The sequence below is a fragment of the Puma concolor genome, chromosome D3 (genome assembly GCF_028749965.1).
Source record: "Puma concolor isolate L17-30 chromosome D3, mPumCon1.1.hap2, whole genome shotgun sequence".
In the NCBI taxonomy this organism is placed as follows: Eukaryota; Metazoa; Chordata; class Mammalia; order Carnivora; family Felidae; genus Puma; species Puma concolor.
The window spans coordinates 5,340,219-5,368,105 of NC_141678.1; the positions used below are offsets into that span (position 1 = coordinate 5,340,219).

The window sequence follows — 27,887 nt, forward strand, 5'->3', positions numbered from 1 at the left end:
TCTGGACGGCAGGACCTTCCTGGGGAGGGGCCACAGGGGCAAGGATGAGCCCGCCAGGCCCTCGGGCTCACTCCGTGCCCAGTGCCCCGAGGAGACCGTGGCCCTTTCTGGGGCTCGAGGGCGGAGCAGAGTGGCAGGCGGCCAGACGCAGGCAGGCAGTGATTACTGCTTGCCATGGTCCAGTAGTTCTGTCTAGGCAGGGGTCCCGAGTTCGGGTCCCCTGCGGGCGGCGAGGCTTTAGGACTCGATGTGGAAAACCGAACAAAGCAGGCAGAGCGCCCGCTTGAGGGTGGCTGGGGCCGCGTTCATACCGCACGTGCCTGGGCCTCGGCCCACACCGGGGCATCCAGGTTTGAGGGGGTAGCATGTCTACTGGGCCTAAAATTGAGAAAGTCTCTTCATCTGCCCTCTCTCTGAATATTTACTGAGCGGCACCTGCTGTGGGCCGGCCCGGCCCCGGGTCTCAGGACAGGGTGAGCGAGACAGAACGGCCCGCCCTCCTGGGACTGGCGTGTGGGTCGGGGAGGCTTGTTGCGTGCGCGTGTTGTGGGGGCAGGCTGCCCCCAGCGTGTTTCCTGTGGATTGTTCCAGACAGTCACAGGCACAGACAAGTAACCGTGGGCATCTCTGTATTTCTCCTCTTCGACTTGTATGTAAACGATTCATATTGTTCACCCCTTCTGAATCTTTCCCGTTGTATTTGATGGTATGTGTTGAAAATAATACATACAAAGCTGTCCTTTTTGGTCACCATTTTTAACTTTTTTAAGGGAATGTTTATTTTGAGAGAGAGAGGGAGAGCAGGAGAGGGGCAGAGAGAAGGAGAGAGAGAATCCTAGGCAGGCCCCACGCTGTCAGCGCAGAGCCCGACGCGGGGCGCGATCACACAAACCGCGACATCGTGACCTGAGCCGAAATGAAGAGTCGGACACTTAACTGACTGAGCCACCCAGGCGCCCCCTCTTTAACTTTTTGTGGAAGCTTTTAAGCACACACGAAAGTAGAAAGCGTAGCGAACGAGCCCCCGTGGACCCGAAACCCAGTTCGGTGATGGTCAGCTGGTGGCCAACTTGGTTCTGACCGCGTGCTCTGCACCCCAGGGGTGCAGAGCTGCTCTTGGAGAATTGCTTCCTCAGGGTTTCTTGTTGGGCTGAAAGATCAAGGCTGTATTTCATTTCTGTGCGAAAAGTCGCTAGAACAACTTCAGCGCCCTCACCGTGACCGAAACCCTGTGACACGCTGGAGGGCCCTCCGGCCCCCGTTGTCTCTCTTCTGAACAGTCGTTCACCGTTGGTCGTTCAAACTGCGCTCCGACCGAGGTCCGCGTTCAGTCGACCCGTTTTTCAGAGGGCGGTGACGGCCCCTCCGCGTCACGCTGGCGACGGGCCTCTGCCGTCCGCCTCCGTGTGGCCACGTGGCTGCAACCGGTCGGGACCTTACCTGCCCTGAGCCGGAGTCTGTCCCTGCAGGGTCGTCTCCTATCAGATCCGATACGAGGGAAACGTGACCGAAGAGACCAGGATCAAGTTCATGACAGATGGTGTGTTGCTCAAGGAGATCCAGAAGGTTGGTTGCTCGTCTCGTCTCCGGACGCAAGGCCAGCGAGCATGGGGCGGGCAGCTCGAGCACTTGTCATGCCACCCGCTGGCACGGCAGCACTGTGTCACCGTGGGCAAGTTCCTTCCCCTCTCTGAGCCTCGTCTTCTTGATCTGCAAGCCGGTACCTTCCTCACGCGGTTGTTTTGAAGCAGAAGTTGTACGACGCGTGAACGCGCCTCAGCGTAGCGCCTTGTAGGTGCTCGTTACGCGGCAGCTCGTGTCGTTAGGATTTGGTTCACAGACTTTGTGCCTCGGCCACACGCGTGTTGCTCCTTGCTGGCTGTGTGGCGTCCACCTGGGCAGAGGTGACGCCTGCCCCCTCTGCCATGAGGCCGGCCAGGGTCACCCAGGGAGGTGGCTGTGAATGTGGCTCCGGTGTGGTTGACTACGGCTCCTCTCTGTGTGGGAGACGCTGTCCCAGTGTCCTCGGTCCCACCCGCCACCCCCTCGTTCCCTTGCCCTGCCTGTCCTCTCTGCTCTACAGGCGTCTGGATTTGGTAGCTCGCCTCTAATAAATGGTAGCTGCCCTTTCTCCAGCAATTTCTCTGCCAGGCACCAGCCCCCAGGCTGCGTACTTTACGGAAGGCGTTTGTCACGGAAACCTCCCTGTGACCCCGTGAAGTGGGTCCTGTCGCCCCGTTTTACAGATGGAAAACAGACACGGGGAGGTGAAATAACTTGCCAGAGGTCACAAACCAGGACCCCCCGGGCCGGTGCTCCCGGATCCGTGCCAGCTGTGAAGGGGGCTCCTGGAGCGGGAATTCTGGGGTGTGAGTGATGCCGGAGTGGCTCGGGCCCAGGCTGGCGGGCCTCACCACGCCCCCCTCCCCAGGACTTCCTGCTGCGGAGGTACAAGGTGGTGCTCATTGACGAAGCCCACGAGAGGAGCGTGTACACGGACATCCTCATCGGCCTCCTGTCCCGCATCGTGTCTCTCCGGGCGAAGGTAGGGCGGCGGGGTGGCGGGGGTCGGGTGAGACAGGGTCTCCTGAGCACGGGGTCCCCCGGGCCCAGGGGCAGGGCTGTGACTCTCGGTGTGAGCGGCCCCCCTGTGATTCCTTCCCCTTGGAATCCTGGGTCCGGCCGTGTTACCCTTCCGTCCGTCACCCCGTCTGCCCTCCCGCAGAGGCACCTGCCGCTGAAGCTGGTCATCATGTCGGCCACGCTGCGGGTGGAGGACTTCACGCAGAACCAGCGGCTCTTCGCCCGGCCGCCCCCGGTCATCAAGGTAGCGCCTGGGTCGGCGTCTCGGGCCGGCGAGGGGGGAGCGGGGCCCGTCAGCTCCCGCAGCGGGACGCCTGGTCTCGAGGCCGCTCCCGCAAGGCCCCGCTCTGCTGGTGGAGGCCGAGACCGGGAGGCCTTGGGGAGCTGCTCGCGCCGAGCGGAGAGCTCTGGGGTCGCAGGGGCCAGGGACGGGGGAGGCACCGAGCTCAGCCCACCGCCCCCGGTGCCTCTGTGGGCGTGTGTCCCAGGTGGAGTCCAGGCAGTTCCCGGTGACGGTGCATTTCAACAAGCGGACGCCGCTGGAAGACTACAGTGGCGAGTGCTTCCGGAAGGTCTGCAAAATCCACCGCATGCTGCCTCCAGGTGAGGCCCCGGTGGCGGGCGAGGCCGGGTCTCCCCTCCGGACCCCAGGCCCCACCTCCCCGCGCTGGCTCTTTCCTGCTGGTGGAACGTACACGAGTTGGACCATTTGAACCGTTTTTAAGTGTATAATCCGGAGGCGTTTAGCGCCTTCCCAAGCGCAGGCTTCCCTTGCTTGCTCGCTTTGCTTGATCGTACTTCGCGGCTTCTGCACTTTGACGAGTTAGGGTTCGTGGCGATCCTGCGTCAAGCCAGCCGATCGGGCCGCTTTTCCGACAGCACTTGCTCCCTTCAGCGTCCGTGTCACGCGGTGGTGATTTCCACGGTATTTCAGACTCTCCCCTTGTACGTTTCCAGTGATCTGTGAGCAGCGGTCACCACTCCTGAGAGCTCCGGTGACGGTTAGCAGTTTTTAGCGATATTTTAAATTGAGGCATCGGCGGTGTCTTTTTAGACAGTGACGCCATCGCGCGCTTAGTAGGTTACAGCATAGCGTAAGCGTAACTTCCGTGTGCACAGGGCACCCCAGCAACAACTGTGACGCTCGCTTGCGTCACTCATTGTGACACTCGCTTCTCAGTGGTCCGGGACCAGACCCGTGGCATCTCTGAGGTGTGCCCGTGCTGTGCGGCCGTCCCCACCATCCACAAGGGAAACTCTGTCCCCTTTAAACACTAACTCTCCATCCCCCTGTCCTGGCCCCTCCCCCCGTTCTGCTTTCTGTCCCAACGCATTTGTCTATTCCGGACATTCTGTACAGACGGACTCGTTCGATGTGTGGGTTTTGTGCCTGGCTTCTTTCACGTAGTATTGCTTTTTTGGGGTTCGTCTGTGTGTTTTCTGCCGTGTGGACGGACCACGCTCTGGTTGTCTGTCCACCAGCTGACGGACACTTGGATTGTTCCATCTCTTGGCTGTTGTCAATGGAGCTGCCGTGGGTATCTGGGGACAGGTCTTGGGTTGCGTCCCTCTTTCCCGGTCTCCTGGGCTAATGCCCACGAGTGGAACAGCCAGGTCGTGCAGGGGCTCTGTCCAGCTCTCTGTCACACGTCCTCTGTGTGGGAGGCAGCTGCCGCTGCATGTCTCTGTGGCTGAGTCCTGCCGTGACTGGCTCTTCCTTACGCCCAGCTCCTGGCAGGTGGTCGTTGCTAAGTAGATGTTTGCTCCGCGAATGACCGGGTAGCCGAGGGATCTGGTTCTTTTTGCAGGGGGCATCCTGGTGTTCCTGACGGGGCAGGCAGAGGTGCACGCGCTGTGCCGCAGGCTGAGGAGAGCCTTCCCACACGCCAGACGCAGGCCTCCAGGTACCGTGGCGGCACTGGGCCCCGAGAGCCTCCCTGTATGAGAGCCGGCGCCTCGCCCGCCCTGCCGTTCCCCAATAAATGGCCAGCAGTGCGGTGGCCTTACTCTGGACGGTGAAGAACAGAGCCCTGGTAACCCGCGTGTGGCCTCGAGACATGTCCCTGCTGAATCTGCTCCTTCTTACAGAAAAGGAAGATCAGGAAGATTCAGTAGAGGAAGTGCGGAAGTTTAAGAAGTCAAGGACAAGAGCGAGGAAGGCCCGGGCAGCGGTATGTAGAGGCTCGTGGGCGCCTGGGACTCTGAAGTCCCAGTGGCCCCATGGCATGTAGATGTCAACGTAATTAAAACGAAATAAAAATAAGGTTGTTTTAATCAAATTCTGTCAGACGCATTTCAGGTGCTCAGTAGCCACCTGGGGCTGCTGGCAACCGTGCTGGGTCCAGAACATTCCTACCGTGGAAGAGAGTTCTGTTGGGTGGTGCTGCCCTAGAGGCCTCAGGGTGGGCTGTGATTTGAAGGTTCCCTGTGCTGTGGGCCAGGAAGAAGTTTCTGGAAGGCCAGCCCTGAGGCCAGGAAGAAGCTTCTGGAAGGCTGGCCGTGAGGTTCTGAGCAGGGCCTGTGAGAATGTCGGGGAGGGCAGGCAGAGCAAGGATGCGGAGTCCCACGCAATGTCGTTGTGGTTCCGGGGGCGACGGCGTCCTTACTGGGGGGGTCACTTGCCCCCGCCCGCTGCGTTTCGGACCTGCCTGGCGGCGTCGTAAGTCCAAGTGTCGACTGGTCCTCACGGCAGCCCGTTGAGACAAGCTCTGTGGTCGTGCTGGCGCTGAGGCGAGGAAGCGGGCAGAATGGTTGTGAGGGCTCACGGGCAGTGCTGGGCCTCGTTCTTGGACGTGCTAGTCTTTCCTGCCTGTGACCATGTCTCCTGCAGCTGGGGTTCTGCTGTCTTCTTTGTCTAGACGTTGCCGCAGATCAGTCTGGACAGCTACTCGGTGTTGCCTGCAGGCGAAGGCGACGAGGACAGGGAGGCGGAAATGGACGACGAGGAGGAGGAGGAGGAGGCCCTGGGCTCCGACCTTGACCTGGACTTGGGGGACGACGGGGCAGACGGAGGTGTGCCCTGGGCAGGGCCCCTGCTCGCGCTTCCTGGGTCATTCACTCGGCAGGGGTCTGCAGGGCGCCCGCGGTGTGCCAGGCCCCGTGGTTAGGCCCAGACTTGTTGGTCTGGAGCTCAAGAGGGCCGGGCTTTGTGGCCACCTTGCGCCTGCTGTTTGCTGACTTCCTGTAGCTGCCTGCAGACAGACCCTCCGATGTCCGTAGTGTCGACTGTGATGGGCATGCCACCCCCCGGCTCAGCTTTGCTGGGTAAAGGCGGGCCTCAGGGCTGGCTGGGGGGGGGGGGGGGGCTGCCCGGTCCCAGGGCCCCCTGTACGGAGATGGGCCCACGGCCTTGTGGGAGCCCCGGGGGCACCCAGCCGGCGGTAGGGCTCGTGGCCAGATTCTTCCCAGCAGACTCTCCAGCGGGGTGGGCGTCCCCCGCCTTGGAGGAGGGTCGTGGGGCCTGAAGAGCCTCCAGGAGCCTCTCAGACTCAGCCCACACTGTGCTGGTCTGGGGGGGCGGGGGGCGGCGCCTGGTAGCAAGTGCAACAGGTAGGGGGACGCGGGGCAGCCTGAGGTGGGCTCCCGCGGGTGGCGGGGAGTACCAGCCGGCCCTGCTTTCCGTGCAGGTGCACAGCCGGATGCGTCGCTGCCCCTCCACGTGCTCCCGCTGTACTCTCTGCTGGCCCCAGAGAAGCAGGCGCAGGTAACTGTGTGGGCTCCTCCTGGCCTCTTGGGGACGCCTCCCAGGGGCACTGAGATAGGGGCAGGTCAGGCCCGGGGCTGTCGTCCTCCTCAGCAGTTAGGTCAGCGCCCCCAGATGGGAGAGGGTGTTGGGATCTCCTTGGAGAACAGGAACGCGTACCTGCGTTTGCGCCGAGCAGTGTCGCGGCCAGAGGCAAGGGGAGGGCTTGTCCACCTCGCCACCCGTGGGGCCCCCCCAGCCTGGCCGATTTCTCTGGGGTCAAGAGCCCCACGTGTCTGTGCCACCAGCTCTTTCCTGACTCCGGTGTTTTCCGGCCTCTGCTCCCTGACAACCCCAGGTCTTCCAGCCTCCCCCGGAAGGGACACGGCTGTGCGTCGTGGCCACCAACGTGGCCGAGACGTCCCTCACCATCCCGGGCATCAAGTACGTGGTGGACTGTGGGAAAGTGAAGAGGCGTCACTATGACCGCGTCACTGGCGTGTCCTCCTTCCGAGTCACCTGGGTGTCACAGGCCTCAGCCGATCAGCGGGCGGGCCGAGCGGGCCGGACGGAGCCAGGCCACTGCTACAGGTGGGACTCCCCTGGCCTCTCCAGTGACGTTGGGGGTCCCTCTGCGGCAGCCACCACTGAGGAGCAAGGAAGGGGGCCCCCGCCCCAGTCTGCAGCGAGTGCCGTGTGCCCCTGGGGACGGTCCTTGGGGTGCCGTGCAAGCCCTTGTTGGCTCTCAAGCACTCAACGTGCTTTCTTTTTTTTTTTTTTTTTTTCCAACGTTTATTTATTTTTGGGACAGAGAGAGACAGAGCATGAACGGGGGAGGGGCAGAGAGAGAGGGAGACACAGAATCGGAAACAGGCTCCAGGCTCCGAGCCATCAGCCCAGAGCCCGACGCGGGGCTCGAACTCACGGACCGTGAGATCGTGACCTGGCTGAAGTCGGACGCCCAACCGACTGCGCCACCCAGGCGCCCCTCAACGTGCTTTCTTTATTCTGACCCTTAAGCGATAACTTATTTTCAGCTGTTTTGTTTTCGTTTTATCTTGTTACGGGTTTGCGGAGGTACCGTTAACGTTCCGGAACTTTGACAGTTTTGAAGCGTGCGCTTCTCTGGTATTGGGTGTTCTCAGAACCGTGCAGCAGTCCCCCAGTCCGTCCCAGACGTCGTCACCCCAAAAGAAGCCCCCATCCGTTAGGCGCTTTCCTCCCCTTCCCGTCCCCTTGCTCGGACTCGTGTTTCTGCTTCCCCTGGGTCTCTCCCTGGGGTGGGGGGGGTGGGGGGGTTGCTGGGTCACATAGTCACTCTTGTGCCTTCTGGGGCCCGTCAAGCGTCTTCCGCAGCGGCTGCCCCACTCTGATGTTCCCAGCAGCCGTGCTCGCAGGTTCCCATCTCCCCACATTCTCGCCAACGTTTGTTCCTTTCCGTTTTTTTAGACCTGCAAATGTGCGTGGTCACTCGCTGTGCACTTGCTTTGCGTTTCCCCGATGGTCTTGAGCGTCTTTTTGTGTGCTGTTGGCCATTTGTCTGTGTTCTTGGGAGGAGTGTTTGTTTGTTTCTTTTGCTTATTTCTTTAACGGGGTTCTTTTTCCTTTATCGTTGAGTCGTAAAAGTTCTTTACCTAATCTGCATATTAGCTCTGCGTCAGAGGCGTCATTGGCGAATATCTTTCCCGTCTGTGTTTTGTTATGGTTATTCGATCACTTTATAGCTGGGTTTTTTGGGGTGTGTTTGACATGTTTTAAATCACGAGAAAAGGAAATTGGGAACCTGTGTAGAGAAAGCTAGTAAGGAGCGACAGTAGTCTCGGGGACTGTGTGCCAGGCACCGGTCTCCCTGCATGTGTGGCTTCGGACATCTGTGCCCCAGCCCCGGTGAGTCCCCTGCTGGCTTGGCCTGTCCGGCAGGAGAGGGAAAGAGGCACGAGGAGGGTCAGTGCCGGCCCTCGTAAGCGTCCTGGTTGAAATCCAGTGCCCGGTAGTTTGGTGGAGCTGCTCTTTTATTTATTTATAAAATGATGGTGTTCTCTCTGGTGCTTCCTCCCCCCCAGGCTCTATTCATCTGCGGTTTTCGGTGACTTTGAGCCGTTTCCTCCTCCTGAAATCACCCGGAGGCCGGTTGAAGACTTGATCCTTCAGATGAAAGCACTCAACATTGAGAAGGTCAGTGGCGGCCCCCGGCCCTGCCAGCACCCCGCCGAGCCCCCAGCCCCCGCATGGGCCAGCTCCTGAGATGCAGGGGGACCAGGAGCAGAGCCCCGTGGTGCCGGCCCAGCCACCCGGAGCGCTCTCGTGGGACGCCGTGTCCACACGTGCCGCTGGGCTCTCCCACCTCTCGAGGCACCGCTTCCCCCGGGGCTGCACCCCTGGAGCACCCGGGGAACGAATGCCTGGGACGGAAGCCACACAGGGAAGGCCTGCCCACTGCACAGAGACCTGTCGCTGTCCTTGGGGCTCACAGAACGTTCTGTTGACACGGTCCTCACATGGCAGCTGTCCGGGGGTCACCTGCCTTTCTGCTGCTCCACAAGGGGTTGTGCAGAGAGAGAGAGAAAGAGAGGGAGACCCTGGACCCATTAGTCCTTTCCCGTTCCTTCCACCCTGACCCCCAGGGCAACTGTGCACCAGCTTTCTGTCCCCGTGGCTTTATCTGTTTTGGACGTTTCGTATAAAAGGGATCGTTCGCGTAAACATCCTCGGGGGTCACCCACGCGGTGGCATGTGTCAGTACTTCGTTCCTCTGTACGGCTGAGTATCACTCCGTCGTAGGGCCGGGCCGCGTCCTGTCTGTCCCACTGTCGTCGGGCGCCTGGGGCATCTCCACCTCTGGCTGCTACACACAGAGCCGCTGTGAACGCGGCCGTGTACGGATTTGTTAGAACACTGGTTTTGAGTTGGTCACGCTTTCTCAGGTGCCCCCATCCCCGAGCCCGGTCTGTCTGTCCCCCTCCCTCACCCTTCTATTGCGTGAGGACGTCTGCTCCCGTTCACTTAATGCATTTGCTCTGGTTGAAGGGGCCCCGTGGAGGCGGAGCCCTTATCTGGTGCTTTCTCTGTCTCTGTTGCCAAGAACAGCCCCCGGGATGCACAGGGTGCTCAGTGGATGCACACGTGAGGTGCTCGGTCTGTGCTTTTGAGTCCGTGGGTTGTGTGAACGAAGGGGTCCCCCCGGCACACCGCGCTGGAATGTGCCTGGGGCTACTTCCTGAGCGCCTAGGGCTGTGCGCGGTGTCCGGACTGGTGCGGGAGGCGCCGTCCCCTGCCAGGCCAGGCCCCGCTGCCCCTTGTGGCCACCACGCCTGCTTCTCCACGTCTCACCGCTGCCCCTGCCGTGTCTCCCGTGCCCAGGTCATCAACTTCCCCTTTCCAACCCCTCCCTCCGTGGAGGCCCTCGTCACCGCCGAGGAGCTGCTGGTGGCGCTGGGTGCCCTGCAGGCGCCCCAGAAGACAGAAAGGTAGGCGGGGCTGGGGGTGGGGGGGAGCAGCGAGCCCCGGGGCCGCTTAGCCGTGCCCCCCACCCACCGCACACCTCTGTCCTCCAGGGTGAAGCAGCTGCAGAGGTCCCGGCTGAGCTGCCCCATCACCGCGCTGGGCAGGACCATGGCCACGTTCCCCGTGGCGCCCCGCTACGCCAAGATGCTGGCGCTGAGCAGACAACACGGCTGCCTGCCCTACGCCATCACCCTCGTGGCTGCCATGACGGTTCGGGAGCTGTTCGAGGAGCTGGACAGGTGGGCCTGCGGGGGCTGCCCTCCGGGGGTGGGGGGTGACTGGCGTGTGGGGTGGCCTCGTGCTAGCTCGGGGCCTCCCTGAGCCGGCAGCGCTCCGTCCCGGTTCCATCCCGGCAGAGCTCTGCCTTCGCAGAACTTCCGGGGCAGCGCAGACGTCGAAGGTCGGTTGTGTGACGGCCAGCCCGCCGGGGTTCAGCTCTTCCTCTGCCACTTCCGGGCTGTGTGGCCTTGGGGAGACGACTTCACCTCTCTGTGAAGAGAGGGGGAAAGTGGGGATGAGGCCTTAATAACAGTTGAGCTGTCGTTAGGGTTAAAGTAGCGGACGCGAGGGGCGCCTGGGTGGCTCAGTCCGTTAAGCGTCCGACTTCGGCTTACGTCATGATGTTGTGGTTTGTGAGTTCGAGCCCCGCTTCGGGCTCTGGGCTGACGGCTCGGAGCCTGGAGCCTGCTTCGGATTCTGCGTCTCCCTCTCTCTCTGCCCCTCCCCTGCTCGCGCTCTGTCTCTCTCTGTCTCAAAATAAATAAAAACATTTAAAAAAATAAAATAAAAATAAAGCAGCGGACGCGAGCAAAGCGCTCCAAACCGGGCCTGACGGGTGCCTTAACCTGCATGTCCGCTCTTCAGGCCAGGGAGCCAGGAGGGTAATTGATCCAGGCCACGCTCGATGGTGGTCACAGCAGGGTTCAGGCTCTTGTCGCTTGTGAGCAGCTTGGCAACATGCGACGTCACTCGTTTGTTGGATCCTTTCTTTGTATCAGTCCCTAGACGCGGACTGGTCGGGTCAGGAAGCAGGCGTGTGTATCATCTCGTGGGCTGCTGGCAGAGAATTTTGATTCTGGGACCTCAGTTATGTTCGGCGGCAGCCCCACCAGGCATTTCCTCTGCCCCTGAGCCTCCCAGCCTGCCCTGATTAACTAATGCGTTCCCTGCCCCTGCGGCCCGGAGGGCGGCCGGGCCAGTAACCCAGGTGGTACTTATGTTGGCAGACCGGCCACCAGTGACGAGGAGCTCGCCAGGCTGAAGGGCAAGCGGGCCCGGGTGGCCCAGATGAAAAGGATCTGGGCCGGGCAAGGCGCCTCTCTCCAGCTCGGGGACGTCATGGTGCTGCTGGGTGCGTGCCCGGTGCGGCGTGGAGGGGTCGGGGGCAGGCGGGCCTGGGCGGGGTTGCAGGGGGGTGGGGGGGGTAGGCTGGCCTGGGCGGGGTTCCGGGGGGAGGGGACAGGCGGGCCTGGGGTGGGGGGCAGGCAGGCCTGGGGGGGGTTCGGCGGGGGGGAGGTAGGCTGGCCTGGGCGGGGTTCTGGGGGGAGGGGACAGGCGGGCCTGGGCGGGGTTCTGGGGGGGAGGGGACAGGCGGGCCTGGGGTGGGGGGCAGGCGGGCCTGGGGGGGGTTTGGCGGGGGGGGACGGGACAGGCGGGGGGGGGGGTAGGCTGGCCTGGGCGGGGTTCCGGGGGGAGGGGACAGGCGGGCCTGGGCGGGGTTCTGGGGGGGAGGGGACAGGCGGGCCTGGGCGGGGCAGCAAGCGAGCGCCCGCCTCCTCCGCAGGTGCCGTGGGAGCCTGTGAGTACTCCGGCTGCTCGCCCCAGTTCTGCGAGGCCAATGGGCTTCGGTACAAGGCCATGATGGAGATCCGGCGCCTGCGGGGCCAGCTGACCACCGCAGGTACCACCCCCCCCACCCCCCCCACGCCAGCCTCCCGTTCTCAGGCAGCACGCGGCAGAGAACTTGACTGTTTTGAGGTTTCAGGTTGTTTTGGGCGACACCAGCCACGTACAGTCAATCCCCGTTACCCACGGATTCCACGTTTGCAAACCCACCTGCTTCCCGAGACTTCAACCCAAACCAGTACTGGGTGCTTCCCGGGCGTGCGCGCCAGCGGGGGAGTAACGTGCACACTGGTTCCCATCAGCCTGTCTGTCCCTCGGTCTCCTCTTTTCCTTAGTGACATTCCTCTTGTCACCCTCTGCCCCCCGCTGCTCGCCATACACCCTTCTCAGCGGCCCCTGTGCCCCCCCACAGTCTCGCTCTGGGGCTCCCCACTCCTTGCTCCATGGCCAAGTGGAGAGCCCCTTTCTGCGAGTCGGGGAGCAGCCCCCCACTTTCTGCCCCTGGGCTGAGCCGGCAGAGACCAGACCTGTGTGAGGCCGCGTCGGGAGGCGGGGGCTCCAGGCGCAGAGGCTGCCGGGCTTCTGTGTTCTGTCCTTGGGGCCTGTTTGTTTCCTATCTTTCTCCTTTTTTCTCTCTCTTCACCTCCAACGACATTTGTTTTGCCCAAGGCTTTGTAGAGAAGCAGGTTTACGGGGCAAATCTCAGAGCAGAAACAGTCCAGTCTGCGCCCACCTTCCTTCCTGGTCCTCATCCCCTGGTTCTCCACCCTGCCACGTCCCCCTCCGAGGTGCGGGGCCCGAAGCCCCCATCCCCTCTCTCCCCCTGCCAGGTACCCCCACAGCTTCAGACCCCCCTCCTCTGGTGCGGAAGCGTGGGGCCTCGCCTCGTGTCAGGCCTGCCTCAGCAGCACCCCCCGCAGGAGCTCGAGAGGAGATGATCTCGCCCTACCGTGCACGCTTGGGGGGGTGACCCGTTCACGGGTCCCTTCCGGGCACGTGTGCTCCGACACAGAGCCCATCAGGGAAGTCGCGTGCAGGCCGAGCAGGGTCTCCCTTGGTGCCTCATTCAGATGCCCCCTAAGGCACTGGGGTCTTGTCCTAAGGGGAGGAGGCCGTGGATTTGGGGCAGACAGCTGGTTGTGTCCTGCTGAGGACACCCCGGCAACCTCGGTGGAGAAGAGCCCCGGAGAGTAGGTGACTGAGTCGGGAGCTTCACGCCGAGGGGCCTGAGGCCTTCCAGAAGGTCAGGGCAGAGGGAGCCCCGGGCCTCGCCGTCCCCACCACTGCCGTCCTCACACCCGGCTCTCCCCGCAGTCAATACCGTGTGCCCCGAGGCCGGGCTCTTCGTGGACCCCAAGATGCAGCCACCCTCCGAGAGCCAGGTGACCTACCTGCGGCAGATCGTGGTGGCCGGCCTGGGCGACCACCTGGCCCGCAGGGTCCAGAGCGAGGACCTGCTGGACGACAAGTGGAAGAACGCCTACAAGGTCAGCCTCGGGAAGCGTGCGGGCGGGTCGCTGCGCCAGGCTGCCCTCCGCACTGCCCTCCCCACCCCCACCCGTCCCCCTCTGGGAAAGCCCCCGCCAAGGATCGGGGTGGGGTCACGGCGGGCTCCCATCTTCCTTTGGGCCTTGGCGTTGCCCCAGCTGCATTTTTGTAGCAGCTGAATTGAGAGAGAAATCACACACCGTACAATTCACCGTCTCGAGGTATGCAGTCTGGAGGTGTTTAGTCTGGTCGCCAGCGATGCAACCGTCCCCACAGCTGATTCCGGGACACATTCGGCGTCCCCAAAAGACGCGCGTGCCCGCTAGCAGCGGCCCCTCGTTTTCTCCTGATCTCCCCTCCCCTAACCCGCTCTGTGTCTGTGCCGGACTCTTGGTGCTGGCGGAAGCGACCGGTACGAGGCGCTTTGTGCCTTCTCTCGCTTGGCATCTCATCGTTCAGGTTCATCCGGGTGCTGGCACGGGTCGGTGCAGCATCCGCGGGGCGGATCCGCCACGCGCACGTCTCCGTGGACAGACGCACGGAGAGCCACGCCGGCGGCTGGCGGAACGCTCTCCTGTTCTCTGGGCTGAGCGTGGGATCCGGTTCACACGGGTCAGTCTCAGCTGCTGTGCGCGCGTCTCCTGGTCTCACGCCCGCTCGCCGTGTCTCCGCAGACGCCTCTCCTCGATGACCCCGTCTTCATCCACCCCAGTTCCGTCCTTTTCAGAGAACTCCCTGAATTTGTGGTCTACCAGGAAATCGTGGAGACGACCAAGATGTACATGAAAGGTAGCCAGGCCGGTGGCCGGCCCCTCGCCTGGCCCACCGCGGCTCTGCTGAGCTGTGTCACCGGGACCCTGTCGGGGGAGAACCCGGGAGGCCCTCCCGTGCGGAGGTGCCCGCTGCGACCCCCGGCCCTTCTCTTCCTGGCCCGCAGGCGTCTCGGCCGTGGAGGTCCAGTGGATCCCAGCCCTGCTGCCTTCCTACTGCCAGTTCGACAAGCCCCTGGAGACGCCGCCCCCTGCCTACTGCCCCGAGAAGGGGCGGGTCCAGTGCCACCGGGCCAGCGTGTTCTGTGAGTTGGGGCGACCTGCCACCGGTCCTGGTGGACACGTGGCCACACACCATGTGCCCTGGAAGCGTGCGGCGCGGGCAGTGTGGCCTCAGCCTTCGTCTTTGGTGGGTGGGCCCGAGGGCTCGGGGCCAGGACGAGGGGCCTGTGGGAACCCATCCCAATCTCTCGCTCACGGGCCCCTGCCCTCCAGACCGTGTCGGCTGGCCGCTCCCCGCGGTCCAGGTGGATTTTCCGGAGGGCATTGACTGCTACAAGCACTTCGCCCGGTTTCTGCTGGAAGGGCAGGTAGGCGGCCCGGCGGCTCCCCCCGGCCCCTGGTGTCGTGGGCAGAAGGGGAGCCGGACCCCTCACCCTGTCCTGTGCTGTCTCCTCAGGTCTTCCCTCAGCTGGCCTCACACCGGGGCTGTTTGCTGTCCAGTCCTGGCACGATGCTAAAGACGTGGGCCAGGTACGGGCTTGCCCGGGAGCGTCGGGTGGCAAGGGGAGTGGGACTGGCACCCTGGGACGGCCGGGACAGGTCACCGCCCACCAGCCGAGAGGCTTAAAACGACGGAAATGTGTTTCTCGTGGCCGTGGAGGCCAGAGGTTGGAAGTCAAGGCGTCCGCAGGGCTGTGCTCCCTTTGAAGGCCCTGGTGGGGTCCTTCCTGTCTCTTCCAGCTCCTGGTGCGTCCAGGCGTCCCTTGGCCTGTGACCACATCGCCCCCGTGTCTGCCTCTGTTTTCACGTGGCTGGCCCTCTCGGCCTCCGTGGCCTCTCTTCTCATAAGGACACCAGTCGTCGGATCTAGGGCCCGCCCCCAATCAGTACGACCTCCCCTTAAGTAATCGTACCCGCAAAGATTCTCTTCAAATAAGGTCACGGTCTGCGGTTTGGGGGGAGACCCTGGTCCGCCCATCGTGAGGCTCCAGGTGTCAGCAGGGAGCATCCTGGGGGCTGCCTGCCCGCTGAGCACAGACCCGCCTCCCTCCCATCAGCCTGCTCCTCCCTTCTGCTCTCTTCCTGCTCGTGGCCCCCACTGCCTTCCTAAGACTGGCGTCCCAGACGGCGCAGGGGGCCAAACACGTACGAAGCAGACAGGCCTGCCCACGCCCCGGCATTCCCGGGGACTCTGGGTAGGGGCGGGGGGCCGGGTGCCCCCTACCCCTCTGCCAGCCAAGTCATTCACTCGGCAGACAGTTGTGAGCACCAGCTGTGTGCCAGGCACGTTCGCGTGCTGGGGCACGGGCACAACCCCGCCCCCTGTGGGGATGTCGCAGTGCGGGGAGGCCAACACTGAGACCCAACGTGACTAGTGCAGATGGCGTGTGGGGACCGGGCGACAGAGGGACAGAGCAGCACGTTGGGGATGAGCGTCTGCGGGGCTGGGGTTGGTCGGGGGAGCCTGACTGAGCAGATGGAGATGAGGTGATGCTGGGAGCAGGGATGCGGAGGAAGGTTCCAGGCGGGAGGAACAGCCCGCGTGGGAGTGAGGAGAGCCAGGCTACTGGATGAGGGTGTGAGAGGAGAGGCGGTCGGTGGGGCGCCAGGGTCTAGACCCTCCTCTCCGGCCAACACCGCCAGCACCACAGAGGGAGACCCTTCACCGGCCTCGGTCAGGCTGGCCTGGCGGGAGCGCCTGCCCCTTCGCACAGCTTCTGGGCGGAGTGATGCCACAGCGTGCGTCCCCCACCTGCAGGCTGCAGCCCAGGACAGAGAGCCTCCTGAGAGCCCTCGCTGCCGAGCGCGCCAGCTGCCGAGACGCCTTGCTCGCCGCTTGGAAGAAAAACCCCAAATGTGAGTTCCCCCGGGGCGAGTGACCCGTGGCCAGGGGGTTGGGAGCGGACAGGAGGGGACCCACCGAGGCAAGCCGGGGTCGGTGGGCGGATCTGCCCCAGCAGGCAGCCGGGTCCAGAGACACCCTGACGCCGACCTCCCTCCTGCTTCCCGCAGACCTGCTGACCGAATACTGCCAGTGGCTCCCGCAGGCCATGCACGCCGACGTCGAGAAGGCCTGGCCCCCTGCCTGCGACCACTGACCTGAGGCCTGGCTGCAAGGCCAAGCACTTGTCTGGAGACCCAGGAGGCTGGCAGTGGCCACCCTGATAGGCGGGCTGCTCCCAGGAGGCGGGCCGAGCCCCCAGGAACCCTCTCTCCTCTCGGACACGGGATGTCTGGACACAGCTCGCTGCTGTCCTGGGCAGTCTGACGTGGGCGGCTTCTTAGAACTATTTATTCCGTAGGGGGTAATGGTGTCTTCTCACACGCTGCTCTGTGGACTACATTCGTCCCTTGTGGGGCGGCAGCCTGGAGGGCGGAGCGGCGGGGAGAGGGAGGGTGCGCGCGGGCCCTTCCCAGCGGGCTGGGCGCTCCCTTGCCGGGTTTGGTGCTGTAATAAATCTCACCCGTGAGAACAACTGCGAGCGAGTCGAGTGAGTCTCTGAATGCGAGGGTGGTCGGAAACTAGTCTGGGTGGGGGCTCACCCAGGTGTTCACGATGCCTGTAGGGGGTGTTGATTCCTTCCTTCAGCCGAATATTCGTCCTAAACCAGTTTGTGCTAATGCTGTAGTACAAATGCATAAATTCTAAAACGTAGATATGTAACTAAAATAACAGAGATACACGTTTAATATTCCAGAATTACTCTCTCCATAGCTTGGCCACTAATCCCAGTGTACCCCCAAACCAGGAGGTCCCCCCCCAACTCTCCCCACATTCCAGCCAGCTGCAAGTTGGGTGGGCTCTACCCCCAGAGTTTGTCCAGAGCCCCCTCATGCTCCCCAGCTCCACTCCTGCACGCCCACATACACGCCCCCCAGTCCCTGAATCCCTAACAAGCCCCCACCAGCTCCTGCCTGCTCTCCCAGCGTCCACCTGCTGGCTCAGGGCGTATTCTCCACGTGGCAGCCAGAGGGAGCCTTTTTACACCTAAATCTGAACATGCCATGCCACACCAGGCCTTCTAGAATCTTCGATGATAAAATTCAAGCCCCTTGTATAACCCTCATTCACCAAACTCCATGCACAGGGCTTGCTTTCAGTGTCTTCAGACAGGGCTCTCCTCCCCCTCCCAACCTGGAGCCTTACTTAGCACCTGTCATTCCCCTGCTCAGCCAGGCCTCCTGAGGCTCTTGCATAGCAGCTTCCACACCCTCCCCCTCCAGTCTCCATCTTATCAGTATTACTGTCTTCCTAAAACTTACCCGCTACCGGATGAATGCTAGTCTCTAGAACTCAAACCTTGCTTGTCTTCTCCACGGAATACTCAACTAACACTGTACCTGGGCACACAGTAGGAGCTCCATGCATGCGCATCACCGGCATTAGGCGCTCAGGAGCCACTGACTAAACGGCCACTTGCGAAACCCTCCTTAGAAATCACAAGCCGATGACTAGAATAGGAGTGTAGAAACGCAGATTCCTGGGTCCACCGCCCACCTATTCAATCTGAATCTCCGCGGGGGAGGGGGGTTCCCTGGGTAACCGTGTTTGGGACCAGGCCAGGGACGTTTCCTAGCGCTGCCGTGTCCATGGGGGCTTGTTTCCCAGACCCACTAATGCGGGGCATCTGGGTCACCTTCCCTGCTTTGCTTTCTGGTGGTGCGACGGCTTTCGGACAAAAAAAAAAAAAAAAAAAAAAAAAAAAGGGAAAAGTGGAGATGCCGGGGATTGAACCCGGGGCCTCATACATGCAAAGCATGCGCTCTACCACTGAGCTACATCCCCTACCCGTGAGCTTTTTTTTTCGGGGAATAGGGATATCGGAAGCCACATCTTCGTCTCGTGCCCACGTTTTTCTCCTTCCCGGATGCTTAGTATCCCATCGTTTCCGAGAGGTCACTCCGCGCCTCGGGAGGCCCACTGGCCAGGCGCGCCCGGCGCTGCGTCTGTGACAATCCCGGCTGGAGATGGATGCGCGCGGTAGCAGGTCGGCGCTATATCTATATGGACCGACCCAGAAAATGCCTGCTATGGCGTGTCCTCGTTAGTATAGTGGTGAGTATCCCCGCCTGTCACGCGGGAGACCGGGGTTCGATTCCCCGACGGGGAGGCTGGCAAACCGTTTTAAAAGCAGAAGAGGCTGGGCCTAGTAACGCGCCCCTTAGGGCCCTCTCAAAGATGAGGCTGGGCCTAGTAACGCGCCCCTTAGGGCCCTCGCAAAGATGAGCCAAGTCCTTGGAGTCAACTGCGCCGGAGAAGCACGCTCTACCCCATGTGTGTCCTGTTACGTATATGAAATGTACACAGACTTGTCAGTGTGTTATTATTTCTACTTCTCATGGGCATCACAGTAACAAGAGCCAATGATTTTATAGCTCTCACCACGCCCGGGGGCAATATTTATGGGTGTGCGCTCCTTCCGAGGCTGGCTGGGGCTATCTGGTCACCCAGGCGGGTGGGGAAGCAGCTCTGTAACCTGCCCAAGGTGGCGTCAATCACAGTCTGCTGGAGACACCGGTTACCTCTGGGGGGAAGGACTGCAGTAGGGTGGGAATGACTCTCACCTTCCATTCTGTACCCGTCTGCACCGTTTGAATTTTATTTTTCTCCCTCCCTCCCTCCCTCCCTTCCTTTCTTCCCTTCTTTCCTTCCTTATTCAATTTTTATCAAAATGATACACTTCAATGATTTCCAAAGAATGGTGTTTAAAGGACTATGGGTGATTGTTGCGCCATCTTGCGAATATACTGAATACCACTAAACTGTTCGCTTTGAAATGGTTACTTTTATGTGACGCGAATCTCACCTGAATTTTTAAAAAATTGATTTTAACAAAAAAAATTAATTGTAACAACAGATCAAGACTTGTTTGGGGAAGGAAGGAATGGGATGGGCGGATGGGAGTGTAAATGGCTTCAGCCTATTCAGAAAGCGCCTGGAAACCCGTGTATTCCACCATCTAACTTGATAATCCCATGCATGGAATTTTGCCATTAGGGAGACAAACTTTAAATGCAAAAGGAAAAGCCTACCTACAAATAACTTTGGTCTTTTTTGCTTATGAGCATTGCTATTATGCTGAATATCTGGTTAGTGCATTTGTGATTGGACCAGACGGTCAGTAGGTGCTTAGCAAACACTTGTGAGATGACCTCACGTCATGAAGGACCTCCCCACTCCCACCCCCCTCCCAGACGACACTCCTCTTCCATTTCCCAAAAGGAGGGGAAGTAGAGCCGAACTTGGACGCCAACCTGTTGACCTCTGCACGCCTTGAAGCTGAGCAGGTGCCACAGGAATGGTGGCCACGCGTGGAGGCCGGATCTGAGTCACTCACTGCCCCAAGGAAAGTCACAATCTGGCTGTTGCATCCTCCACACGCCTTGACGTGGTCAGCATCTCTGCCACACCTTAGGCTGCTTGGGGAGTTGCACCCGAGACATGACTTTGTTCCTATGTACAAAGAAGGGGGCTTGAGAAAGTGGAGTTCTGAGCCAGGTACGATTCATTCATCCATTCACTGGTTCATTAATTCAACAGATATTTATCAAGCACCTATTAGGTGCCAGGCACTGTTCTAGACCTTGAAGGATACGGAGGTGACCAAGGCACGTGACTTCCCTGCCCTCAGGGGTCTGTCATTAGCGCTGGGGAGACAGAGAATGGACAAGGAAAAACAATACCTACCCTAACAGTAAACGGTAAGGGGCTGGGGTCAGGTTGGGAGGCGTGATCCGGGAGGGCTTCTCGGAGGCGGTGACCTTGAAGGACAAGAAGGAGTAAATGCCGGCGAGCCTGGTCGACGTGGGTTCCAGCTGGTTCTGGACTTTCCGCATTGGATGTCCAGGGCGGAGGACCCAGGGCCGGCACCACGACCAGGAGGATCTGAGCGAAGCGGCGCCTTACCAGCAGCCGAAATAGCTCAGTTGGGAGAGCGTTAGACTGAAGATCTAAAGGTCCCTGGTTCGATCCCGGGTTTCGGCAGTTGCCTTGCTTTTTTTTTTTTTTTCTTCCCCCCCCCCCCCCCCCCCCCCCCGCCGCGAAAGGCGGTTGGAAAAAACCAGAACAGGGAGGCTAATTCTCCGCGATTAATAAACAGTTTCGCTTTCTTCAACCCGGCTCCGAGCGGTATCCACGGGAAATGGGAGCGGAGGGAAACTTCCGCGCAATGTGGAGAATTCTAACGCGGCTGTGTTTCCCCTGCCTCCATTTCTCGCCTCTCGGAAACGTTTATTAATGTCTGTCACGTGTTTGTTGATGTCTGCTCGTTAATTTGGGCTTTCTGTGTATGAGTTTCTGTTCCCCGAAACCCGCGCAACTAAATCAAGGACCGAGCAGGGGACAGCTTCCCTAAGATGGAGTTAAGTCAAGTAGGACTTTTGTTCCTCGGTTTTGAACGGAAAGAATAAAAGAAAATATTGAACCCTTTGATATATACTGATACACAGGGGAACTTGAAAATGCTTAAAAGGCGTACCTGAGAGCGCCGATCAGAGCCGGTCCTCGTTAGTATAGTGGTGAGTATCCCCGCCTGTCACGCGGGAGACCGGGGTTCGATTCCCCGACGGGGAGGCATGCAGGTTTTTGCGTACATCCTCTGTTACTGTTTTCATTTATCCTCCAAACAAATCAGATTCTCCCACTTTCACGGAAACTCTTTTCTACGAACGACTAAACCTGACCGGCGTGCGAGATTCATTGTAGATTCTGTCGACTGCCTGGCCAAAATCACGCCCCGGTTCCCCAGTGTCCCACAGTTACACGAAAGAAAGAGCCCAAGGTCTCCCACCCCGGCTTCATTTCCCCGCTCCTGCTCCCAGCGCTGCACAAAAGTGCTGAGTTTGCGCCATGCTGTCCGGGGACGAGAGGGTCAACCTCCAAGGCCAGGAAATGCTCCTTCTGCTGCAAATATTCCAATCTCTGTGGCTTGCTCCGGACCAGACTGGCCCTCGGAAAATGTTCATGGATTTAAGACAGGAAGTGTGGGGACGCTACCGTGAAACACTTTCTTGTCTTAACTTGGTTGCAGACTTCTTCCCAGGTGGCTATCAGCCTTCCCAGGCTTCTCTTCTTCCATTCGTTTTTTTGTCACATTCATTCTGCAAATATACACTGAGTAGTTATTAGGGGCCAGGCACTGTTCTAGGCACTGGGGCTATAGCAGGAACCACGAGGCCCTGGCCCCTGCCCTACTGAGCTTATGACACCGGTGATAAACAAATAGTATTTAAAAAAAAAAAAGTCTCCCAGAGAGTAAAAAAAAAAAAAAAAAAAAAAGTCTCCCAGAAGAGAAAAAAAAGGGGGGGGGGGAGGGCATGCCAGGGAGTGTGTGGGATTTGCAGGCCCCAATAGTGAGGCAGCCAGGAGGGCCCCTCCCAGGACCTGGACAAGGAGAAGGAGCCACTCACCAGAAGATCTGGGGAGCACGCTTGCAGGCAGAGGGAAGGGCAGGTGCAAAGGCCCTGAGGTGCAAAGGAGGGCAGCATGCCTGCAGAACAGCAAGGAGGCAAGTGTGCATGCAGGAGGGGGAGAGGAGGAAGGGATAAGGTCACAGGCGAACCTAAGGAGGTTGGATTCCATTCTAGGGTTTTGTGCAGAGAGGCAACATAATCGGGCTTGTTTGGAGCAGAGCAGTCTGGCAAGAGAGCAAGCAGGGGCACCTGCTAAAAACCCAGCTCGTTCCCAAACTTCGTGCAAAATAACGCCGCGAACAGTGCCATCCGTCCATGCTGGGCCAAGGTCTGTCTGTCTTCGCCAGAGCTCACATAATAACAAGTGCATTTGCCATCCTGAGAACCCAGGCTCGGCCGGCCCTCGTACCAGGCGCTGTTCTAATCGCTCAATGGCCACACCCGCCCTGGGGAGGAGGTAGTACTCAGATCTCCATTTTATGAATGAGCTCCAGACAGGTGGGGATATGAATCACAACTGCCCGGCAGGTGTCCTGGGCACCAGCTCAGGTAGCCCTTTACCTGTGAAGGTTTCAGGCGGGTTGGAAGGGAGCTGACTGGGGACGAAGCGGACAAGGCAGGACAACTGGGGGTGTGTTCTCCCCATCAGAGTGAGTGAGTGACTGTTTCCTGCCAGGAAATCTCAAGCGCTGGTGGAAAGAGGCAGAGACTCAACTTTCTGCCCTCTCCCTGCCCTCAACCATTCCTCCACCACTGAGCGACCCCTTGATGACTGGAAGACACCTCATATTGCCTCCCTAGGGCAGCTTCATAAGCAAGCACTCTGCACTCTGGAAGAGACGGGTGCCGACGGTGAGAAATGGTTCTTTTCGGTGGGCTATTGCAAAGTGATTCCTCCCTCAGAGCCCTGATTCTGGAGCTGGACCTATTTCTTTTTAATTTGCTTCTTTTTATATTCAGAAGAGTGCTCTGGGAATGTGGGGGTGTGGGGGGGGGCGGGGAAGCTCTGCAAACCTCAGAAGTTACTGAAGGTTGGAATGTTTTTGTATTATGTCTTTAATTTTAATGCCAGTAGAGCTAACATACAGTGTTATCTTAGTTTCAGGTGTACAATATAGTGATTCAACAAGTCTATGCGTTACTCAGTGCTCGTGATGATAAGTGTACTCTTAATTCCCGTCGCCTGTTTTACCCTGGAATGGTTTTAAAGGACAGAGAAGCAGACATTGCTGGGTAGAGGTTCAGTCAAGGCAATGCCCTTATTTATTGGAAATAAACGCATTTTCCTTCTTTTTTTTTTTTTTTTTTTCCCCCTGTGATGAGCACCATTCAAAACTAGATCTCTTTCCCTTTGTTCCTGGGTTCCGATATCAGCGAGCACTTCCATTGCAAGGCTACGTAGAACGGGCCTGTTTGGGGAGATTTATTTTTGGTTTGTTTATGCCAACCCCCAACACACATTTAATTAGACAAAACTTTAAATTAGAAAAATAGCAACCTCAAGAATAGCATACAGCAGGGAATTTCAGGAAGCCTGGGGAAGAGGGAGGGGGATGTAGCTCAGCGGTAGAGCGCATGCTTTGCATGCATGAGGCCCCGGGTTCGATCCCCGGCATCTCCACTGTTTTTTCTTCCCTTTCTCCCCCTTCTTCATCATTAAAGTGCCGTGTGTGTGATTACGACTCCTCTGGTCCCTACTTGCAGGTGGGATTTTCACAAGAGGCAGGATCCCCCCCTCTCTGAAACCTGTAACACTCCCGATGCGCTTTTGTTGCAAGAGGCTGAGGGCAGCTGCTGGCAGCGAAACGTAAAGGCAAAAACATCACCTGATGACTGAAACAGCCCGAGAAGGAGCAACGGGGGAGGCCACGGTCCTTTTTGTGGCACCGTGACTGCAGTAGAAGTCCCCAAGGACTGGCGACTGATGCCCCGCCATCAGAGGGCAAGTGTGGAAGCCACTCAAAGGTCTGACTGCTGGCCCTTGCCCTTTATTTGTGCTGTCAGTAACCAACCAGTTTGGGAGTGACCCGAAGGGAAACCAGCATCCCTGGCAGGCAGGATTTTGCCTCCCGCTTCATCAGCAACAGGTCACGAATGAACGAACGAACGAACGAACGAATGAATGACACTGATGCACATACGGTTCATGTTTATATTTATACACGATCTGTATTTTATCATTAAAGATCAAAGATGCATTTTATAGAAAGAAGGGATTCTATTTATTGCCTTCTGTGGGTTCAATTCTTTCTCTGCGGTAATAATGAATTCCTCACCCGGCAAATCCTGTCTCTCGCGTGACTTGACCTCATCTATGAAATCATAAAAGCATCTCATCTCAGATCTGGAGGGACGTGACTCTTTGCAAAGCCTTCACTTCTGAGATGACATTGAAATCTGTGAAGTGACTCACCAGTTGGGCGGTGGAGTTTTGGTGACAGCTCCTGTGTCTAAATGAGCTGCTGTGAAGGTGATTTCTCCTCAAATGTCAACCGGGTGTTAACGGAACAGAATGTCGAGGTGATTTCTAAAGGCATCAGGCCTAACACGAAGCTAATTATATGCTTCTGGTGTACTTTCTGTCTTATCATTAACTACTTCTGATAGCACACTGAGCAGGCGAAACATACCATCAGGCTTGCTGGGGAATGTAGCTTCCTAGAAAAGCGGTTGTGAGTCTTTGAAAACTCTGCCTTTGTCAACGCTTCTTGCATTTTACTGTGCACTTAAAACGACAAAGCCCATCGTAGGACATGGCTGGAGCAGTCAAGTTCAGAGAGGCAGAAAGCGGAATGGTGGGTACCAGGCGCCGGCGGAAGGCGGATATGGGAGTTCTGTAAATGGGGGCAGAGGACCCGTTTTGCGAGATGGAAGAATTCTGGTGGGGACGGCTGCATGGCAGTGTGAATGCTGACGAGCACCAGAACATGCCATCTGAGATTATTTTCAGCTGAAGGCACTTGAAGACCAGCATATGCCGGGAGAGGCTGTCTCTGAACCCCCCTTATGTGCCTAAATACAGACCTTGCCAAGGGGCCCACTGGTCCAAGATCCCCCCTCCGGAGGTTCACCAACTGGGGCAGACTGGCACATGGTCACACACTGTCCTACCTCCCATCTACTCTATGGTCTTTCCTAAAAACCACTTAATGGCCCCCCGAGGGGCCTATACCCCCCTCCTCTTTCCCTCTTCAGATGGTGTTTAGGCCTAAATTCTAAAACCACCTCTGACTTCGTTATTCATGTTGTCCTGGGGATCTCCCGTGTATATGTGTGACCTACATGTTAATAAACTGCTGGGGATTTTTCTCTCTGGTTAATGTCTTTCATCACAGAGGTCTCAGCTAAGACCTCAGGAGGGTAAAGGGAAAATTATTTTTCCTCCTCCTCCCTCCGCCCCCCCGCCCCGTGTACCTCACGATGTAGAAAATGTTGGCCTTTGGAGCCAACGGCCAAGAAAGAATTCTTGAGACGTCTTTGGTGCAAAAAGGTGGTTTTATTAAAGCGCAGGGACAGGACGTGTTAGGGTCTTAAAGGGGGGCCGATGATATACTTTCAAATCGGGAGGGGGTTAGGGACAGCACAAGCCTCCAAGGTATTTTGGAAACAAGATTTCCCACGGTTAGGAAAAGGTCATTTACTACCTTACTACCGTCTAGTAAAACCTCAGTCATGAGCCCCTTCCGATGTATATCTGTGGGCTGTGAGTTTGGAGTCATTGCTAACATAGATCTTTGGGGGTGGGATAGAGACAAAGGAAGTTTCCAAAGGAATTTGTAAACAGTTTTATGTTATTAAGTTTTAAAATTTATTCATGAGAGAAAGAGACAGTGTGAGTAAAGGAGGGGCAGAGAGAGAAGGAGAGAGAGAGAATCCCAAGCAAGCTCTGTGCTGCCAGTGAAGAGCCCAACGCAGGGCTCGAAACTCCTGGAACGGTGAGATCATGACCTGAGCCACAACCGAGAGTCAGACACTTAACCCACGGAGCCACCCAGGCGCCCCCAAAGGCATTTTTATATGTTAAACTAGATTTACAGGATTAAGATTGCCTTTTGCCCTTAGCAAAGAAGGGAGCTGAGCTCCTTGAGGAAGGTCCCTCTGTTTCAAGGGCTTTTCAATAGGCTGGTAAGTTGTCAGGAAATTTCATTTTGTCCTTTGCCTTTGTTTCCCGCATCCTTAAAATGGTTAAGATGGTACATTTCGTTACGTGTGTATGTCGCCACAACTGCAACGAATTAAAAACAAACCAAATCTCCAACAGGCTAACTAACTTCTTAACCTTCCTAAAGCAGGCATATTTGAGGACTGGAACTTTTTAAAGTCTGATTGTCCCAGAGGTAGGGCATGGAACTGGTTATTTTTAAACCGGGGCGGTCTGAGTTCGGCCACACGAGGCCACACGCAAGTAAACAGGAAAATGAAGAGTCCCTTGGGCTTCTCCCCCCCCCCCCCCCCCAAACTGCAGACGCCTTTGATTATTACCTTTTATGGTTACCTATGACATGACAATGACAAAGCAAGGCAAACGGTTCCCAGCCAGCCCTTGATCTCATCCTCTCTCTTGGGGGAAATGTTTGCTGATCGCTGTGCTCTTGGATTTTCTCATGATGCTGAGTTAAGTCCCAAACATGGTTATGACCTTCAGGGGAACCAAATCCTTTGGGGAAGGAGGAAAGGCAGGCAGACAGACGGGCACCAGTCCCACCAGCACCGCCCACCCCGCCCCCAGCAGCCCAACACCCCAGGCCCTTTGTGAGCTCAGCCCGTCACGTGCTCGCGTCCGCGCGCCAATCCCGCCGTGTTGCTGGGCCTCTGTCACTCTTCCATTGGTTCCACCTCCGAAGCGAGCTCTTCTGGGGCGTTTGCAAAGGACGGATCTGTGGGCGGAAGGAACTGAAAATGGATCCTGTGACTCACCCTGCATCTCGCACCTTCCAGCACATTACATTCTAGGTCAGGGGATTTGGGGTTTCAGGAACGTGACTTGGTACCCGAAGCCTGAGTCCAAGTGGGACATTTAGGTTTGGGAAGGCTGTCTCAGCAAATAGAACAGCCAGTTGTAAAGAGGACAATAGTCCTCCGTAGGGCAGGGTTTCTCAACCTCCTTGGTGTCGCTGACCTTCGGGGCTGGGTAACGCGTGGTGGGGGGGGGGGGGGGGGAATGTGCCGCAGCGTCCCCGACCTCGGTGACCACACGCCAGTAGCAGGAACTCTTCCTCCCCGCTCACACCACAGTTGTGACAGCCAAAAATTGCCTCCGGACGTTGCCACGTGTCCTCGGAGGGGTCAGATCATTGGTGCTTGAGAATCCCGGCTCTGGGGAAACACCAACCATCCCCTCTCCTTTTCTCTCCCTCTCCCTGTCACCCCCGTGCCCTTGGACGTTTACTTCTATACCCTCTGCTGGACTGAAGGAATGCAGCAGGAGTGTTGCAGAGAATTGTTTTTCTGCTCGAGACATCAGTGTTGTCAGCTCCCAAGAATGTTTTCTCTTTGGAGATAACCCTGGACCCCATTCCCACCCTCCGAGCCTCTCTTCTTCCTCCTGTCCTCCTCTTCGTCCTCCTCTCCCTTCCCTGCCCCTGCAACCAGGCCTGTTTTTCTCTGTACCTTTTGGACTCTGGAAAAAACTATGTCACAAAGCTCGTGACTCAGCCGTTAAACAACACGAATCACGAGGCTTCCAGCAAAAGCCACGGCCAACAGTGAACAGGGTGTGGTTTGAAGCTAAGCCTGATCCCCTCAGAAAAGAACCTCAGCTTTTTGGTTCCCCGAAAACTGGGGAGAAACAACCCTACAAAGGGCCTCCGTGTTTTGTTCCTGTGAAACCTCTTTGCACGAATAACCTTCAGAAACATCTGGATTAGGAAGTTACTGGCGTCTCCTAACCGGAGACATGACATTTTGCTCTTAATACTCATTTTAAGTCCCCAGGCATAAATTCATTCTCTCTGAAAAATGTTAAAAATTACAAAGTCAATTCTGAACTCTCATCAGATCTTTTTCATAAACACCTACCTACACGGGTTATCAAAGAAAATACAGAACAGTTTCGTTTTCTCATTCTAAGTGGCTTAAAACAACACAATGATCATAATTTAAAACAAGAGTGAGTCTTTTCTTAATGGCAGAACGTTTTTTAGGAATCTTTTCCCGTTTTTTTGTTTTTTTGTTTTTGTTTTTTAAGGCTTTGAGGATAGAAATTAAAACACCCTCTCCCCCTCCACATGGTGGAAATACTTCTGGAAGAGTCCAGAAGGGACAGTGACTGGGGAACTGAGTGTTTCTGAGGGAGACGTTTCACTGTAAACTTCTGAAAACCTCTTTTTTCAACATGTTTGTGCATTTTACAAACGCTTTAAAAAATATGTTGGGGGCAC

The 27,887-nt window shown here is 58.0% G+C and overlaps 1 protein-coding gene, 3 long non-coding RNA genes and 3 other non-coding genes across 8 annotated transcripts in view; 4 read left to right on the top strand and 3 right to left on the bottom strand.

Moving 5' to 3' along the window:
• DHX37 (DEAH-box helicase 37) overlaps positions 1–16,572 on the top strand; it is a 28,966-nt gene extending 12,394 nt beyond the window's left edge. For both annotated transcript variants that reach the window (XM_086681447.1, XM_086681448.1), the window contains exons 7-27: positions 1,470–1,566; positions 2,432–2,545; positions 2,726–2,827; positions 3,072–3,186; positions 4,392–4,487; positions 4,672–4,754; positions 5,442–5,595; positions 6,210–6,286; positions 6,624–6,856; positions 8,329–8,440; positions 9,626–9,732; positions 9,820–10,008; positions 10,996–11,120; positions 11,553–11,669; positions 12,929–13,101; positions 13,777–13,891; positions 14,040–14,177; positions 14,368–14,462; positions 14,552–14,625; positions 15,854–15,951; positions 16,108–16,572. In XM_086681447.1, the coding sequence (XP_086537573.1) occupies positions 1,470–1,566; positions 2,432–2,545; positions 2,726–2,827; positions 3,072–3,186; positions 4,392–4,487; positions 4,672–4,754; positions 5,442–5,595; positions 6,210–6,286; positions 6,624–6,856; positions 8,329–8,440; positions 9,626–9,732; positions 9,820–10,008; positions 10,996–11,120; positions 11,553–11,669; positions 12,929–13,101; positions 13,777–13,891; positions 14,040–14,177; positions 14,368–14,462; positions 14,552–14,625; positions 15,854–15,951; positions 16,108–16,193 (2,500 nt within the window). In that variant the 3' untranslated portion in view covers positions 16,194–16,572. The remainder of the gene's footprint in view (positions 1–1,469; positions 1,567–2,431; positions 2,546–2,725; positions 2,828–3,071; positions 3,187–4,391; positions 4,488–4,671; positions 4,755–5,441; positions 5,596–6,209; positions 6,287–6,623; positions 6,857–8,328; positions 8,441–9,625; positions 9,733–9,819; positions 10,009–10,995; positions 11,121–11,552; positions 11,670–12,928; positions 13,102–13,776; positions 13,892–14,039; positions 14,178–14,367; positions 14,463–14,551; positions 14,626–15,853; positions 15,952–16,107) is intronic.
• Positions 16,573–17,809: 1,237 nt separating this feature from the next.
• On the bottom strand, positions 17,810–17,881 carry TRNAA-UGC (transfer RNA alanine (anticodon UGC)). Its single transcript has one exon. It is a non-coding gene; the product is annotated as a tRNA-Ala (tRNA).
• A 980-nt stretch (positions 17,882–18,861) lies between these two features.
• Positions 18,862–20,087, bottom strand: LOC147575251 (uncharacterized). The gene is made up of 2 exons (XR_015242174.1): positions 19,784–20,087; positions 18,862–19,549 (listed from the first exon to the last, which is right to left on the bottom strand). It is a non-coding gene; the product is annotated as an uncharacterized LOC147575251 (long non-coding RNA).
• Positions 20,008–20,080, top strand: TRNAF-GAA (transfer RNA phenylalanine (anticodon GAA)). The gene has a single exon. It is a non-coding gene; the product is annotated as a tRNA-Phe (tRNA).
• A 1,308-nt stretch (positions 20,088–21,395) lies between the features above and the next one.
• LOC147575253 (uncharacterized) lies at positions 21,396–24,815 on the top strand. The gene is made up of 2 exons (XR_015242178.1): positions 21,396–22,359; positions 23,212–24,815. It is a non-coding gene; the product is annotated as an uncharacterized LOC147575253 (long non-coding RNA).
• On the top strand, positions 23,057–23,128 carry TRNAA-UGC (transfer RNA alanine (anticodon UGC)). The gene has a single exon. It is a non-coding gene; the product is annotated as a tRNA-Ala (tRNA).
• A 168-nt stretch (positions 24,816–24,983) lies between the features above and the next one.
• LOC147575254 (uncharacterized) lies at positions 24,984–27,624 on the bottom strand. Its single transcript, XR_015242177.1, has 2 exons — positions 26,690–27,624; positions 24,984–26,384 (listed from the first exon to the last, which is right to left on the bottom strand). It is a non-coding gene; the product is annotated as an uncharacterized LOC147575254 (long non-coding RNA).
• Positions 27,625–27,887: the final 263 nt, after the last annotated feature.